Source organism: Eretmochelys imbricata, chromosome 18, assembly GCF_965152235.1.
Source record: "Eretmochelys imbricata isolate rEreImb1 chromosome 18, rEreImb1.hap1, whole genome shotgun sequence".
NCBI classification, from domain to species: domain Eukaryota; kingdom Metazoa; phylum Chordata; order Testudines; family Cheloniidae; genus Eretmochelys; species Eretmochelys imbricata.
This window is the reverse complement of record NC_135589.1, coordinates 3064608-3082326: the sequence shown is the minus strand read 5'-3', so window position 1 is coordinate 3082326 and position 17719 is coordinate 3064608. Positions and strand designations below refer to the sequence as shown.

Below are 17719 nucleotides of genomic sequence, written 5' to 3'. Positions count from 1 at the left end.
AACATGCGGTAGAACTCCATGGTCAGCCCGTCCATGCCTGGAGATTTATTAGTGGGCATGCGACGGAGGGCTTCCGAGAGCTCGGCCAGAGAGCGAGGCAGCTCCAGCTGGTCTCGGTCGCCCGTGCTGACCATTGGGAGTTCAGTCCAGAGCACCCTGTGGGCATCGGCGTCGGTCGGATCCAGGGAGAAAAGATTAGCGTAGAAGGCCCTGGCCCTTCCACGCATCTCATCCGGATCCGTGAGGGGGGTCCCGATCTCATCCAAGAGGCAGGTGATGTGCCATTTGACACCCCTCCTTTTCTCCAGGGTGTAGAAGAAGCGGGAGCCGCGATCCATCTCCCGAAGGAGGCAGATGCGGGATCAAACAAAAGCACCCAGGCCTCAATGGTCCTCCAGTGCCCGGAGCTCCTCCCGCTTCTCCCAGTACTCTGCGCGGAGGGGTGGATCCTCGGGGCCAGAGGCGAGACACCTCTCTAACTCTAAAACCTCCCGCTCCAACTGCCCTATCACTGCATCCCTCCGCCAGCTGGTGCTCCGGGTGTAATCATGGCAGAAGAGCCGTACGTGCACCTTTCCCACATCCCACCACTGCCTCGTCAAGGGAAAGGCACGCCGCTGCCCCTGCCAGGCCAGCCAGAACTCCCAGAAGGACGCCACTAAGCCCACGTCCTCCAGAAAGCTGTTATTAAAGTGCCAATAGGCCGGCCCTGGCCTCTCCAGACTAAGAGAGGCTGTCACGGTCACCAAGTGGTGAACTGAGAACGGGGCCGGCCGGATGCTGGAGTCATAGGCTTGTGTCAGATGGAAATGCGAGATATAAATGAAGTCCAACAGGGAGTGGCGCGACTGATCCCCCTCCACCTGGACATAAGTTAAGGTAACATCATCGTCCGGGTGGTGGTTGCGCCAGACATCCACCAGGGAGTGATGATCCACGATCACCCTGAGGACGCCCGCGGCTGCCTGGAATGTCTCGACTCCTGAGCGGTCCCGCTCCTTGAGGGTGGTGTTGAAGTCCCCGCCCAGGACCAGGCACTCGCGAGGATCCAGGGTGCCGAGGAAGGCCGACGCCTGCTGAAAGAAACGTACTCGTTCCTGGCCCGCATTTGGGGTGTAAACGTTGACCAGGTTTAATCTCAGCCCTTCCACGCAGGCCCGGACGTGTGGAAGGCGACCCGGCAAGACCTCGGCTACCCCCAGCACCTCAGGCCGTAGCTCGGGGGAGAACAGGGTGGCCACCCCAGCAGAGCGGAACCCCGGTGCAGTTGCGCCGGGCAGCCCATCCCCATCCCCAGCACAGGAGGGGGCGGCGGAGGGAGTAGTGCAGCCCCCATGATGTTAGGAAGAGGGGACACGAAAACCGCCCCCTGAGAATTGTCCGTAGACAGAGGAAACGAGACAACCTTGGGGGCGGCAACAACATGGGCGGTGGCGGGAAAGGGGGCGAGCGACTCATTGGGGACGGAAATAGGATCAGGGGGCGGGGCGGGGACTGGGCCAGGGGCAAGGACAGAAGAAGGGGCAGGAGCAGGGACAAGGGCTGATATTGGGACCGGGGTAGGAGAGGGGCCGAGAGCAAGGGTAGGAACAGGAGTGGGGACACTGATGGATTCACAGTCCCCAGCAACCAGGCTATCGGGATGCAGCTCCTCTCGGCCAGGAGTTGGGGACAACAGAACCGGGGTCAGAGAGGGGCCTGTGCTGACGCCGAGCACAGGAGCTGTGAGAAACACGTCACCCGCAGCCATGGCGTCAAGCACTATGGAAACTTCAGTGGGGCCCTCCTCTGGAGGGGAAGCCAACCGCTCCGTCCGGGCACTGGAGGGCACGCCCACAGGCTCGGGGCCCGACCGCTCAGCATTGGCCGTCGCCTCTAGGGGCTCGGCGGCCTCAGGTGAGGTGCCATCCACGGCCAGAAAAATAGGGAGAGTCAGGGTTGCCCCCAGGACCAGAGCGGGGGCTACAGTTGGGAGTGAGGGGCAGGGAGAAGGAGGAGGGGATGGTGAAACTGAGCCACCACCCAGGTCGAGGCCCGCTGACTGGGGGTCGTCTTCCCCGTGGGTGACCGGGGTCAGTCCCAGGGCCTCGATCTCCTTGAATATGGAGGTAAATCCACTCCCCGCGGCCCCAGAGTCCTCCCCGTCAGGAGCCAGGGCAGTAATAGCCCCGGTATCGACAACGGCACGGGGCGCAGATGGCAAAGGGGCTGGGAGAACTCCAACAGAGGCCTCCTCGGGAGGGGACTCAACAAGCGGGGTGGTGACGTCTCCGGCTGCTGCCATGGCTGCTGTAGTCGGCGTTCCCTGCTGAGCTCCATCTGGAGGCGCGGCAGAAGATGTAACAGCGTCAGCCCCCCACAGCATTTTTCGGGGGACCTCCTCTCCCTCCTCATCAAAGGGGAGGGATTGAGCCCGCGATTTACAGGTGCCGCGCTTCCCCCGGACGAGCACCCAGCCCTCCGAACTGGAAGTGGAGGGCTGGTCAGCAGGGCCAGGGCCAGGGGGCAAGGGCAATCGTTTTGGGGCTCGGGGCAGCAAGGGCGGAACAACGGGAGGAACGGAAACCTCCCCCTGGGGCAAGCCCTCTCCCTCAGCTGGCAGAGGTCTTGCCGCCCTCTCCTCCACAGGAGGAGGGGCAGCGGCAGTGGCAGCCAGGCTGCCAGGGTCACCGGCGGTGACAGGGCCGGTGCCCGCCCGGGTCTCAGGGGTCCCAGCCACTCCTCCGGGCCAGGCCAAGGGGCAGTCCCTCCAGACGTGCCCTGTCGCCCGTCAGAGAAAGCACCGGGCCTCCCCTGTCAAATAATGGACCCGGTAATGGGCCCCCTGATAGGGCACCAAGAAGGACCCCTCGAGCACCACTCCGTCACGCGTCGCTGGCAGCACTTGAATCTGTACCTGCCGCCGGAAGGACAGAACGTGGCAGAGGGCGGGGTCCTTGCAGCCCAGCGGGAGAGGGCTGATGATGGAGATGGGTTTCCCCAGATGGAGAGGGCAGGCGACAGGGCAACGTTGGGCAGGAAGGGCGGGACGGAGGTCAATACCACCCGTACGCCCAAGTCCTCCAGGGGTTCTAGGGCAACGAACACGCCCCCCCACCGCCATGCCCTTCTCTACCGCCTCCTGAGCGGCGGCCTCCGACGCAAGGAAGAACACAACCTTACCATACATCTTGGAGGCCGCCACGATGGCCGTGGGCCCTATCACCCTCGCCAACGCCCACACGTATGTTTCAACGTGGGGTGAGGCGGACACCAGGAGGCAGCGGACGCCATGCCTCCTGGTCAGCGAGGGGAAGGGGTCCCGGCCACCAGGAATGGTACCAGAGGTGGCAGTCGGGGCAGATGGCGCGGTGGCATGCAGGGGGGCGGCAGCCACCTGGGCATACGCTCTGGAGGTTAGGGATGGAGCGCCCCCAGAGCTGGTGGAGGGAACGGCTTGGGAGGAAGGGGCCACGGCAGATGTCAGGGCCATGGCTGGGAAGGCAGCCCCGCCAGCAGGAGGTTTTGTTTTCCGGACGGGGCCTTTGCCCTTTTTATTCCCCTGGCCCTTTTTGCCGGTGGAAGGGGCAGCCATGGCAGCAGCGGAGTCTAGGCTAGTAGTGGCCGAGAGGGTAGCTGCTGGAGCGGGCAAGGGTGATGGCAGGGGAGGAACAATGGGAGCAGTGGGGGCAGGAGCAGGGTCGGGCCCAGGGGCAGAGGCAGGGTCCTCCGCCATGGTGGAAAGAAGCAGGAGGAGGCCCTAAATTGGGGTAGGACAATGGACAACTACTCCTCCCCACTAGACGGCAGGCAGGGGAGGAGGGTCCAACAGACAGGGTATTGGGAGTAGGAAAGGTGGGACAGGGCCAACCACTCCCCCCTGCTAGACTGTATGCAGGAGGGAGGGTACCAGCGTGGGCGGGGGGGGGGGAACTGGAGGGGGGCACCGGGGGAAGGGAAGAAGCAACCACTCCCCTGCCTGCAGCCTAGCGGGGAGGAGGAGGATGCTAACCACAGGAGGACACAGGGACAACAAAGGAGAGGGGGACAATCACGGGTGCAGGGCAGGGCACCGGTTCCTCCAGCTGCATTCAGAAGGGGAAGGACTATAATTACATCAGGGGAGGTGCAGTGATCAGGATAGACAACTTAAAAGGGGGGAATGGGGCACAAGCGCTCTGAAAAGGGACATGGGCACATCAAACTGTGGGTTGGGCAGGGCAGGGGTGGTCGGGGGGAACAGCAAACAACTGAGGTGGGCAAGTAAAGCACAAAGGCAGGGGGGAACCAAACTCCAGGGAAGGGCGGGGCAGGCAGAGTGACAAACTTGGAAGGGTTAGGACAGGGTAGGTACACTAACAGACCCAGGATCCTAGGATGGGGTCAGGGTGGGACAGGCAAACAACCAAGGAAAATTCTTCTGGGGAGCTATGGGAGGAAGGGAGGAAAAAAAAAAACTGGGCTGGGGGGTAATGGGGAGACCCCCCACCCAAATGCAACTGAGGGAGGGGGGCCAAGTCCAAACAAAAGAGGGGGGGGGAGTGCACCCACGAGCGCTTGTGGGGCTCACTCCAGTCCTTGCTTGCTGCTGGAAACAGTCCCAGATGGTGGTGGGCAAAGAAGCGAGCAGCCCCTTCGAGGGGCGAGCAGCAGGTGTTGATTGTCAGCTGGGTTGGTGGAGGGGGTGGTGGCAAAAAGGGGTGGTGGTGGTGGTGAAGGAAGATATGGCGGGGGGGGGCAACAGGACTGGGGGAGGGCTCCACGCCTCTCCCCCGGCCCCCCCACAGCAGCAAAAGGCTACCACCACCCCAAGAGCACAGCTGTTAAAGTCACTCAGTCCAATAACCGACCCCCTCCACAATTCCTCGCAGTGGTCTTCCTCCTCCTCGACGGGGCAGCCAGCTGAGGAGCAGCAGCAAGCGGGCGGCCAGCCAGGTGAGGACCCAGGCAGAAGGGGTGACAATGGTGGTGGTAGTGGGGTCCTCGCTTCTCCTTCCTCTAGAGGGGTGGGGATGGGGGGGCAGGCCAGCAAGGCCCCCCTTCCCCACAGCAGCAGTGGCTCCCAGAACGGGTCCCAGCCAGCAGCGGTCTTCCAGGGAGGGAGGGAGAGAGCTCCAGCCAGCAGCAACAGCCCAGGGAGGGAGGGAGCTCCAAACAGCAGCAGCAGTAGCCACAGACCAGGAAGGGAGAGAGCTGCAGCCAGCAGGGCAGCCCAAGCACACTGACCTTTCCTTTCTGTAGCGGCATGGTCACCTGCTCTTGCCTTGATGGGCTTGAAATCAGCCCTGGGAGAGGGCTGTGACAGAGCAAGCAGTTCCCAGGCTGACTGGGGGAAGCAGGCTCAGCTGTGGCCAAGCCACAATCAGGCCTCAGCTGGCCCTTATAAGAGGGCAGTGGGCTAGGAGCAGACAGTCTTCTCTAGTTGTGGAGTGAGATAGGCCTGGTGAGTATACCAGAAGTGGAGCAGGGCTGGGGAAAAGCCAAGGAAGCTCTAGCCTGGAAACCCCCCAACCTGCAGGCCTAGTTTAAGGTCAGACAGGTACTGGGGTTGCAGGGGGAGCCCAGAGGTAGCAGGTCCAAACTCCCCTTGCCTATGATGATTGGCTTATATACTGCAGTCTGCCCCAGTGTGCAGGGGCTTAACAGTGACTGACAGTAGCCAAAGACTGAGGCTAGGTGGGGATAGTGAGTGGGGGTTCCCTGGGGAGGGGAGATCCAGAGACTGTAAGGGTACTGGCAGGGGGCAGCACCCTGGGTAAAAGGGGCACTGGGGTCTGGGAAGGACATGGGGTGGCCAGCGGCAAGTGGGACAACAGCCTGCAGAAGGTGCTCTGGAGGCTGGAATGCTAATTCCCTGGATGAGCAGCAGGAGGCTCTGCAGGGGTGAGTCTCGCACTGTGACAGGAACCCATTAGCCAGCTTTAATTCCACCTTGGTCCCTTTGCCCACCAGGGATATTAGTTGGCAGCTGTGAGCACAGGCATGGTTCATATATGCCCCTGATGCCTGTTCCTTCTACCAAGAGGGAGACCTGGACACATGCCTACCTCCACTGTGCCAGGTAATAGTTCCCTTTCGCATCCTCCAGAACCTTCTGATGCAATTCTAGCTGCCCTTTACCCATCTACTCCTCTATGGACTTCCTATCTATGGCTCCATAAAGTCACAAGACCTTCACATCAGCCTCCTGTTACTGGCCAAAATGATCATTTACCACACCGGAAGAAGCAGCCTGACAGGGAGGTTCACTGCAATTGTAGGGACTACTTCTGTTCAGTCACTGTCTCACATCCAGAAAGAGTTCCGCTGACTTCACCTCCTTTGTGGTGCTATGGGTGCTGTTCAGGGTTCTCTGCTCAGTGTCCCTATATGGTTCCCGTTTTACATCTTTGACTGAACCCCCCTCCCCCCCACCTTCCTGTTTAATCATTTGTTGTCCCCTGTCTCTGCGACCATTCTCCCATTTGAAGAAGGGGGGAATTTTGTTCTGGTGGACTCTGCCCATCCTTCCGGGACTTCAAAGTGGGCTGCTACATGGAGTTTTTGAAGAAGCGGAAACTGTAACATACACCCATCTATCCCTTGCTTCCCCACCCCCACACAAGGAGAGAATTAGGGAAATATCCCTCTCTTCTCTACAAACTTGCACAATACCATCCTTAGGGGAACGTTTTCATTTCAGTTTTTTTTTTTAACATAAGCAGCAAATAACTTATGAAGTCATGTATGAGACACACTATGGTGGATGTTCACACTTTTTACCTCATACACAATGCCTCAGATGGGTCCCCCCCATTTACTGTAATAGAGAGTTCCTCCAGTTCCATACACACCCTCAAAGTTCAATTTGTTTCTGATAATTCAGAGCTAGAATAAGCTGGTCCTTTCCTTTCAGAGTGTTTATCTATAAATGCCGTGTGTCGAGACTGAAGATGGCTTACTATCTTCTCCTCTATTTCCACGCCTTGTACTATTTCTTCATTAGAAAGTGATAATTTAGTTTCAGAGTCTTTGGTTACAAGAAGAACAGATGTTCTCCGTGAATCAAGAACATTTGCTACCACCACCTGATGACGATATGTCTCCAGAGCCTTCCGTGATTTATCAATTAAGATAGAGGGATCAGTTTCCAATTTAAAGGAAATAACAAATGCTTCAGGGGCCCATTCTTTGACTAGAGGAGACAGCATTTTTGGCACCATCTTCATTGTGATCTGCATTGGGGGGAAAAAAAATTTCAGTAGACACGAAGTTTCAGTACACGTTAGTATGACATTTAAATATGAGAGATAAAGACAGTGAATAGGCATGTGCCAGCTTCACGTTACATTATGCCTAAGAGTTCTGGGCTGAGTTTTACACTTTGGAATGATTTCTAAAATGCCATTTTGCTAAACCTTACTAGGGAGGATCAAAGGTGTCATTAATGTACCAGCACAGTGAAACTAATTTTGGGTACCAGTTTGGATAACAAAAATGAGGATCTACTTAGCAGACGAATCAGCACAAAGTAATAGTATCAACATGCAAGTTCCTGCTATTGAGAAGCTAAATTCATCCGTAGTCTATTACTGGGGGAGAAGTAACCACAACATTTATAACAATAATCCTGTTTGAAACTGAATTTTCAAACCAGTAAAATATACATACATAATCAGATGTACTTGAAAATTGGTATTGCAGTTCACGAAGTGAGATACTATCTATGGTGCAAATTATGGTAGGTCATTTGGTGAAGGAGTTCCCAAGATACAGTCCTCCAAAAAATGCTGGAGCTTCAGAGGGGATGAGTTGGACTACAGAAGCCAGCCCACAGCCATGCCTCGTTTAATTTCTCATTTAAATACCAAGCTAAATTAACAATCCCAACTGTATTAATATGAAGTTATGGTTCCAGATACTCCACAAGGTCCAATGCTCCTCATGCCCAAAGGCTACATGAGATGCTGATTCTCACTGCAGCAAATCTGAAAGAGGGCTCAATTTGGAGCTGAGAGCGAGGAAGTACCAAGATGGCAGGAGACAAAGGGTTTGTGTTAAGGCAAGCCCAAGACAGGGTTCAGTAAAGCATTGAGAGTTGGTATCTATTTGAGTGATCTACACTGAAGATCCCTGGAGCTGTGGATCTTAGTAACTGCCAGGAAGACGGGCTAAAGAGACTGACCTTTGGGTATTGCTTTGTGTGGACTTAGCACTGGAGTATCCTGGAAGGTATGGGAACAAATGTGACCTGTCCAGAGGGCCAAAAGAAGCTGTGGACCACCACAGGAACGAGACAGCCATCACCAGAGGGTGTTATAGGAGGAAAGCTTGCTATGCCACACCCATCCAACAGGGGGCACACTTGCAGTGAGTCCCTTCTACAGTTAATAGCCTTTGTTCAGCTAAGATTGGATGAGAGTAAATAGTTGCAAAATGTATTTTAACTGATGAGATGGCAGCATCCAAGTATTCAGATGAAGTAAATATCCTAATATTGATTGAATAGGAGCTCAAACTGGATTTATGTTAATGTTGGTTGCCCACAAGAACCTTTTCCACTAATGATCATAACACCACCACATTGATTGTTTACTGGAGATTAATAGTTTTTTAAAAAACAAAACAAAACAGGACAGTCTTGTGAAGACTGGGAAGGAGTCAGTCTGTGGTCCAAATGGCAAATCTGACCATTCTGGGTCACCAGGCCTGGAATGGTGAAGAAAAGACCGAAATTTCTTCTAATAGTTGCAGTAGATCTGAGAACTACTGTTGCCTTGCCCAGGCCAGGCCAATCACAATAACCTTGGTTTTGTCTTGTTTGATTTTCTCGAATTCTCTGAATTAGAGGAAGGGGAAGAGGGAATGCATAGAGCAGACCTACTCCCCAGTCTAGATGAAATGCATCCAAGATGGACTGATTGTCTATTCCTACCCTGGAGCAAAACCTCAGGAATTTGGAGTTGTCTTGTTGCCAAGTTTTATGTCTGGATACCCCCACCTGGAGTAGATGTTGTTTGCAGTCAGGTCTTTGAATGCCCACTCATAATTATGGTGTAAAAGTCTCTACTCAGCTGATTTGCTAATATGTTGTCCTTGCCTGTAAAAGTGAAGAGCTATGGGATACATTTGTTGTACCTTGCAACACTCCCACAAAGCCAGGGCCTTTTTGCAGTTCGCTGGATTTGCTCCCTTGCTTCTTCACATAAAACATTGTCAGTAACTGCCTGAGCCACTCTGTCCTAAAAGTGGGGAAGAAATTCAGGAATACCGAAACGTAGTGACCTCCCCTGCCTATATTAGAAGCATCAGAAGAAACTGTGATCAACAGAGCTGGGGGGTTAACTCTGAGTTCACTGCAACATTCAGACTACCACATGAGCGATACCACATGACCTCCTTGGAGAGTGTTATTCTCATAAACATATTGTCTGTATTTGGTATGCAGCGCATTCTTAATCAATGCTGTCCAGGTCTCACCTTAGGTGAGCATAAGAAGTTACGTATGTCAACAAATCCATAAGGCCCCTCAGCTTGAAAAAACATCACTGAAGCTGTCTTGCAATATATCTATTGCTGTAAGGATTGTAAAATATCTTTCTTCTGGGCAAAAAGCTCTGCCTTTTTAAGAATCCAGAATTGACTCAATAAAAGATATGATCTGGATTGGAGTTTTTTGTGAGTCTTCCAGTTTAACTTTAGCTCAAGTGTTAGGAACTCATGTTTGCGACATAGCTATTCCTACATCTTCCTGTGAGGAAACACTAATGAGCCAGGTTTCAGAGTAACAGCCGTGTTAGTCTGTATTAGTAAAAAGAAAAGGAGTACTTGTGGTACCTTAGAGACTAACCAATTTATTTGAGCATAAGCTTTCGTGAGCTACAGCTCACTTCATCGGATGCATGACTAAATTGGTTAGTCTCTAAGGTGCCACAAGTACTCCTTTTCTTTTTACTAATGAGCCAATCATCTAAGTAAGGGTAGATCTGGAAACCTGATCTCTCTTGCAGTAAACCCAGCATCTTTTAGTTTCTCTGGAACCTCATCTGTTCTCAAGCTAAAGAGCCCTTCCCCATCAGATGGAAAGTCTTTTACTTGAGTTCTTGTCTCTGAAGGGAGTCTGGACAACTGCAGACTCCAATGGTGCCTCAAGGTGATCACAGATGCTAAAGCTCTGGATGTCATATCTGAAGAACTGAAAGATGCTCTCAACCAAGTGAACTCTGGTAATCAGTGTGTTGTCTAGTTTTGTCTCCTCTTCCAGTAGTAACTATGCAAACTATACTCCTGGGGGAATTCTGTGCCACTGCACATGCGCAGAATTTATGTCCCCAGCAGATTTCTTTGCTTTCCCACAGTAAAATAACTTTCTGACAAGGAAGCAAAGGGAAGCCACAAGAGTGGTCAGGCGACCCACACCAGCAGTAGGTTTCGGGTGCCCAGGGCAGCTGGCAGAGGGGTAAATCACTGTGGGGCAAGGGGCGAACTAAGACCTGGCTGATAGCTCCTACCCTGCGCCAGGCTCAGCTACTAGTCTTGGCTAGGCTGGGGAGGATGGGACTTACTCTTTCCCCTCGTGACATCCTGGGCCATGTCAGACCCACCCACCCGATTTCTCCCCCAGCTGTAGGAAGCTCTGCAAACTCTATCCCCCTGCACTTCCTCTACCCATCGTTCCTCTGCTGCAGGGGGAGGGATCACTGTACAGGAAACTGCTCCCCCATCCGCCCAACCCCCATGCATCCAGACCCTCTCATACTCAGACCTTCCCCCTGTGCCTGGACTACCCCGACGAGCCACCCACACCTGGATCTCCACCCTACTAAGTCCCAACCAGCTGCATCTGGACCCCCTGCTGAACCCCCAAACCCAGACCCTCCTACTGAGCACAAATCACCTTCACCTGCAACCCCCCTTCAGAGTCTCATTACCATTGCACCCAGAACCTCCCAACAAGCCCCTGATCCTCCATACACCCAGATCACCCACTGAGCCGCCTGCACCCAGATTGCTCCACACAGAACCCTCTCAACCCACACCCGGATTCCCCCACACCAAGACCCTCCACACTTGGATCCTGCCTTGCTGAGCCTGCCTGCCCACATCTGGTGCACCTGGCACGGAGGGGCAGGGCCCTGGGGTGTTTCTGGGGAAGGCCCTGTCCTTCTGCTGTGTCAGGGCTGAGTCTGTCTTGTGGGGACCTGCACAGTGATCGCCCACTTCTGTGAAGCCAGTGGACTGTGCTCCCCAGTGCCATACGGGAGCCTCCACATATATTTGACAAATAAAATTTGTGGAATTTAAAAATATTGTGTGCAGAATTTTTAATTTTTTGGCATAGAATGCCCTCTGGAGTAAAACTATCTTCTCTCCTAAGTGATATTGATAGCTTGGACTGGCTGATAACTGGCATGTGCCAGAATACCCTTCTACACAGAGCACCTAATTTCTTACTTTTTATTTGAAAGGGTACAGCACACTTGACTGCCTTGAGGTCTTTGCAGGGCCACTATCGCCACCAATAAATCTGCACAGGGATGGACTAACCAGAAGCTCTGAGGCAGCTGTGTGACGTTATTGACTTGAACTGGGACCACATAGAACATTGTTGCAATCAAGATCCTGTAGTGGCACCAAATTGTGTATAAAGGGGGGTCAAATAAGGCGTCTAAGATGAGGTTATGGTTTGCTGGTTAGGATTATGCTATCTGTTTGCATGTATCGTTTTTGTATTTAAAGATATAAGTATTGGCTCTATACAGTCTGTATATCAAACTTATGCTGTGCTTCTGGGTGCCACCCCAGACAAGTTGGGGTCAGCTCTGCCTAGCCTGCTTGATGGCCCATTAAGGACCATCAGCTATACAAGTGACCCACTGAGAGAGGGCAGACATGCCTTGGGACTCAGCCAGGTAGGCAGGGACCTGCCAAGGGACAGAACTCTGAGGTGTTTCCAGGCCATGGGATGGACAGTTTGTCTTTGGGACAAAGAGAGAGACCACATGGCAAGAGACTATAAAAAGCTGCTGCAGCTCCTCCATCTTGTCTTCAATCCTGCTTCCTGCCTCTGGAGGGACTTTGCTACACTGAAGCTTTGAACCAAGGACTGAAAGACCCATCCCAGCTGGGGATGTTCTCCAGAGACTTGATTTGAACCTGCAGTTTATTCTATCACTGCTGCAAGCCTGAACCAAGAACTTTGCCATTACTGTGTGTCATTGATTCCATTTAAGCAATACTAGCTCTCATCTATATCTTTTTTTCCTTTCATGAATAAACCTTTAGATTTTAGATTCTAAAGGACTGGCAACAGCGTGATTTGTAGGTAAGATCTGATTTGTATGTTGACCTGGGTCTGGGGCTCGATCCTTTGGGATCGAGAGAACCTTTTTTCTTGTACTGGGGTATTGGTTTTCATAACCATTTATCCCCATAATGAGGGGCACTGGTGGAGATACTGGGAAATTGGAGTGTCTAAGGGAATTGCTTGTGTGACTTGTGGTTAGCCAGTGGGGTGAGACCAAAGTCTGCTCCGTTTGGCTGGTTTGGTTTGCCTTAGAGGTGGAAAAACCCCAGCCTTGGGCTGTAACTGCCCTGCTTTAAGCAATTTGACCTGAATTGGCACTCTCAGTTGGGTCCTGCCAGAATCAGCATTGTTACAAGCTAGTATAACTTGTCAGCTTTTTTGGAAATTGTTGGTCCAGATGCTGGATTTAATCTAGTTTTTTTTTTGCTGGTTGGAACAAACTATCTAGGACTGATTTTACACCTAGTGGGTGAATAGAGAATATCAAAAACTGGGTGTGTGACCTCCTCTAATACAACAGAAGGGATGTTCAGGGTTGTAGCCATCCTTTCTATAATGTTATGCTGTCTATAAATTTGTATCTTCTGGAAGAAGTTGCTCTCACATTGTGATCCAGTGACGTCTGAACCTCCATATCCATATCCACATGTTCAGCAGGACCTTCTATTTCTTCTTCTTCTATTCTTGTCAGCAAGTTAAAGAAGTATGGGCTGGATGAATCCACTATAAGGTGGGTAGAAAGTTGGCTAGATTGTCGGGCTCAACGGGTAGTGATCAATGGCTCCATGTCTAGTTGGCAGCCGGTGTCAAGTGGAGTGCCCCAGGGGTTGGTCCTGGGGCCGGTTTTGTTCAATATCTTCATAAATGATCTGGAGGATGGTGTGGATTGCACTCTCAGCAAATTTGCGGATGATACTAAACTCGGAGGAGTGGTAGATACGCTGGAGGGTAGGGATAGGATACAGAGGGACCTAGACAATTGGAGGATTGGGCCAAAAGAAATCTGATGAGGTTCAATAAGGATAAGTGCAGCGTCCTGCACTTAGGACAGAAGAACCCAATGCACCGCTACAGACTAGGGACCGAATGGCTAGGCAGCAGTTCTGCGGAAAAAGACCCAGGGGTGACAGTGGATGAGAAGCTGGATATGAGTCAGCAGTGTGCCCTTGTTGCCAAGAAGGCCAATGGCATTTTGGGATCTATAAGAAGGGGCATAGCGAGCAGATCGAGGGACGTGATCGTCCCCCTCTATTCGACATTGGTGAGGCCTCATCTGGAGTACTGTGTCCAGTTTTGGGCCCCACACTACAAGAAGGATGTGGATAAATTGGAGAGAGTCCAGCGAAGGGCAACAAAAATGATTAGGGGTCTGGAACACATGACTTCTGAGGAGAGGCTGAGGGAACTGGGATTGTTTAGTCTGCAGAAGAGAAGAATGAGGGGGGATTTGATAGCTGCTTTCAACTGCCTGAGAGGTGGTTCCAGAGAGGATGGTTCTAGACTATTTTCAGTGGTAGAAGAGGACAGGACAAGGAGTAATGGTCTCAAGTTGCAGTGGGGGAGGTTTAGGTTGGATATTAGGAAAAACTTTTTCACGAAGAGGGTGGTGAAACACTGGAATGCGTTACCTAGGGAGGTGGTAGAATCTCCTTCCTTAGAAGTTTTTAAGGTCAGGCTTGACAAAGCCCTGGCTGGGATGATTTAATTGGGGATTGGTCCTGCTTTGAGCAGGGGGTTGGACTAGATGACCTCCTGAGATCCCTTCCAACCCTGATATTCTATGATTCTATGATTCTTCAGGGAGTATCTAGGATTAATGGAGACCTTTCCTTTGCTATTAGCAAGGGTGGTGGAATCTTTCCACTGAATCTTGTGCGAGCAGGCTCCTTTAACAGCTGTCTGGAGGAAGGCAAAACCAGCCCCACTACCTAGGGAGATCATAATCCATGGGTGAGGGAAGGTGAACTTGAGGGCTGAAAGATCAGAACTGGAAGACTTGAACTTCTTCTAGATTCCCTGATTTGTTCCCTGGATATCAAACTGGTTTGGAGGAACCTTGGAGGACGGACATGTGAGCACTTCAGCAGGCACTGCTATTAGAAGGTTCCACCAGTCCAAGCTTCACTGTTTGCACATCCCAACAGTGTACATGTACAGAGGCTAATCAAAGAAGAATTAATAAATACAGAAGACAGCATCTAGAAGGAAAGAGGACCCTGCTTCATTCTTCAATGACCTCTTCAGGCTACATACAGGAGACAGCTACCTCCACAGCCTGCTAGTATAAGTCTAGGTCTCAGATGTTAGAGCACTGGACTAGGAATCAGAAGAACTGGGTTCTATTGCCAGCTCTATCACTGACCTGCTGTGTGATCTTAAGCAAGTCACTTCCCCTCTCTGCACTTCAGTTTTCCTTCTCACCTTTTGTCTAATTTGTCCAGCTAGACTATAAGCTATTAAGAGCAGGGACTGTCTCCTTCCTCATGTTTACAAAGAGCCTGTCACAACTGGGACCCAATCTCAGTCAGGGCTTCCAAGTGCTACCAGAATACAAATAACTAATAATGGAGAATGAATTGTTGCCATGGAGGAATTATCTCAGAAAGGATAATTAAAAAAGGAAACTGGAGATCCCAATAAAATAGCTACCTATCAAAAAGGAAGCCTTTAATAAAGGGAAGAATAGAGAAAAAACCAGAGGAAAAACAGACAGACCTAGGCTTTCATTACTGCCAATCTAATGAATAGGGATGGCTGGTTTGGTAGTGGCGCCATAGCACACTATTTTCAAATTACTGAGCCTTCATAAGGCTCTTAGTCCCTGTGAGAGGCGTTAATACACCCCAGGTTTGTATATGAACTCTCAGACGAACAGGAGTAAGTGACTTGCCCGAGGTAACTTAAGTCAGTCTGAGAGCAGGGAATGTGGCCCAGGAGTCCTGGTTCCCCACAGAGCGCAAGTAGCACACCGAATCAATAAGCCAGGTTTTGCCCCACATCACACTTTTGCCAAGCAAGATCCAACAAGGGACACAGAGCAAGGCCCAGTGCCCAGGAGAAGCTGCATCACCTGCAGGGGGCCCTCAGAGGACTGGATCTTGTGCTCAGGCATCTCTGATGCTGGGATGTAGAAATCTGACACGGCTGCTGCCAGGTAGAACATCACGCTGGAGCCTATGGGGGAAAGGAGCCAGAATCACCGATGGCCCCGAGGGGGGCTGATCCGGCCCCAGCAATGCCAGGACCCCCCAAAAAAGAGATGACCTCTCTCCCACCCAATGCCACAATCCCTCCCCACGCCAGGACCCCCCTCAAACAGGGCTGACTCCCTCCCACCCACAGCCAGCCCCAGGGTCCACCTACCCCAGCAGGCCCCAGCCTTCTGGCAGTGGCCAGTGAGAGACACTGGACAGGGCTGAGCCCCGCCCCCTCACGCCTGACCCCCCCCAGTGCCACGCCCCCCGGCCAGGACACCCAGCGGGGCGGTCGCCCCTTCTCCCCACCCACGCCCCGTACCGAAGGGCGCCAGGGCCCTGGCGGCGGCCCGCAGCAGCGCCAAGTACTCGGTGAGGCTGGTGAACTCGAGCGGCAGGAGCGCGCCTGTCTCCTTGGCGTGCTGGTACCCGAGCAGCGCGGGCACGAGCCCCGGCAGCGCGGCTGGGTCGGCGGTGACACTAGGCCCCGTGTGTACGCGCAAAGCGTCCAAGAGGGCGGGACCCGGCGGCGGGAGCGCGCGCGCCCACGGAAAGGCGGAGCGCGCGCGGTGCAGGAAGCAGACGCCGTATCCGGCGCACACGAGGCGCTCGGCCGAGGCCGCCCCGCGCCGCCCGCTACTGAAGTTCTCCAGGAAGCGCACGGCCCGCGCCTCCAGCGGCACCTGGGTCCCGCCCGACGTCACCAGCGCCACGCGCCGCCCGCGGGCTCTCTGCGCCTCTGCCCAGGCCCGCACGCGCTGCTCCGCCTCTAGCGCGGCCGGCCCGGGGCTGTCCGCGCTGCCCGCCGCCGCCATGCCGGCCGCGCTGGCCGCTTCCGCACCGGAAGTTGCGACCCGGCAGCGCCCCGGAAGCGCCCCGCGTGCTGCCCCGCCCACGCCGGAAGCCCCGGGTTGCTCGGCAACGCGCCGCTTCCCGGCAACGTCGGCCGGGGCGGGAGCTGGAGGATGAACGCGCAGCAGCTGGTGCCCCTGGCTCTGCCCCGCGGGCGGCCGCTGCGCTGCGAGCTGTGCGGGGCGCCGGCCCAGCTGCGCTGCGGGGCCTGCCGCGTCACCTGCTACTGGTGAGCGCCGGGCGCTGCGCCTGCCCCCGCCCCCGCCCCCGGCCGGTGCCCCGTCCCCCCAGAGCGCCGCGGCCATCCCCGCCCCAGGCTCCTCAGCTCCCGGCCCCCCTCCTCCTCCTCCTCCCCCCCCCCCCGCCCAGTGCCAGGCTCCTGGCCTGAAGTGGTTTCCATTATATACGCTACAGGGTTTCCAGCCTGGGTCGATGGCTCCCAGCAAGCCTGGCTCTGGGCTATCGCCCTTCTGCTTCCCTCTCCCTGCCCCCGACCCCAATGCCCTGGGACAGCGCCGGCTGCCAGGAGCCCGGCTGTCAAGGGGAAAGTCCAGTCAGATGTGCTGACCGGACACCGAAATCCGGATACTGCTGGCAGGGGGCGGCACTGGGTCATCAATCCATGTCAGCCGCTGCTCGGCTGGGGCCACCTCCTACCTGCATCTCCTGTGCAGGCAGGCTCCTGTCCCGGCCCCAGAGCAGAGGGAGCCCAGCTTGGACAGTGGGGGAGGGAGGTGGAGAGGATTGAAAGACAACGAAGGGGGAGGGGGAGAGCAGTGAGCAACAAGGAAAGGAGGGAAGAGGCGCAAGCATGGTGTAGGGGCTTGGTGAAAGAGGCCTTGGGAGCAGAGGCAGAGAGGGGGTGGGGAGACAGCCCTTTGCTTTTGCTGTCTCCATTCCCCTGCCCCTGTGCCGTGCCCCAGATCCCTGGTCACCCCTATTCCCTGCCCACCCCGGCACCCGCCCCAGACCCTGGGCTGCCCCCATTCTCCACCAGTGCCCTACCCCAGACCCTGGCCACCCCAATTCTCCTCCCCCCACACAGACCCTGCCCAAGCCCCCTGGCCACCTCCATCCTCATTTTCCCCCTCTCTCAGTGCCCTGCCCCTTATCTGCATTCTGATTCCCCAAGTCTCGCACCCTCCCACCCCCGCCAATGCCTTGTGACAGCCCCTAGGCCATCTCCATCTTCATTCCCTTCCCCCTCAATGCCCTGCTCTAGCTCCCTGGGCCATCTCAGCCCTTTGTTCCCCTCCTCTCCCTTCCAAATGCCCTGCCCCAGCCCACAGGACCCCTCCATCCTCGTTCCCCAACCGCAATGCCCTTCCTCCATCACCCCCAGGCACCTCCATCCTCATTGCTCTTTCCATTGTTCCCAGACCCACAGTCACCCTGCCTTCCTCTGCAC

The 17719-nt window shown here is 54.4% G+C and overlaps 2 protein-coding genes across 2 annotated transcripts in view; one reads left to right on the top strand and one right to left on the bottom strand.

Moving 5' to 3' along the window:
* Positions 1–6638: 6638 nt before the first annotated feature.
* On the bottom strand, positions 6639–16287 carry PPCS (phosphopantothenoylcysteine synthetase). The gene is made up of 3 exons (XM_077837442.1): positions 15782–16287; positions 15336–15439; positions 6639–7193 (listed from the first exon to the last, which is right to left on the bottom strand). The coding sequence occupies exons 1-3, from the start codon at positions 16272–16274 to the stop codon at positions 6822–6824; spliced, it is 969 nt and encodes a 322-aa protein (XP_077693568.1). The 5' UTR covers positions 16275–16287; the 3' UTR covers positions 6639–6821.
* Positions 16288–16424: 137 nt separating this feature from the next.
* ZMYND12 (zinc finger MYND-type containing 12) overlaps positions 16425–17719 on the top strand; it is a 50030-nt gene continuing 48735 nt past the window's right edge. The window contains exon 1 of the mRNA XM_077837322.1: positions 16425–16540. Within this exon, the coding sequence (XP_077693448.1) occupies positions 16425–16540 (116 nt within the window). The remainder of the gene's footprint in view (positions 16541–17719) is intronic.

Bases quoted from the DNA above. Each gene is read 5' to 3' on its own strand.
- PPCS (XM_077837442.1), bottom strand. From the start codon at position 16,274: ATGGCGGCGGCGGGCAGCGCGGACAGCCCCGGGCCGGCCGCGCTAGAG. The intron at 15,440-15,781 runs GTACGGGGCGTG...TTTCCCCCATAG, and splicing joins CAGGGCCCTGGCGCCCTTCG to GCTCCAGCGTGATGTTCTAC. The intron at 7,194-15,335 runs GTGATGCAGCTT...CCCCCAATGCAG, and splicing joins CCTCTGAGGGCCCCCTGCAG to ATCACAATGAAGATGGTGCC.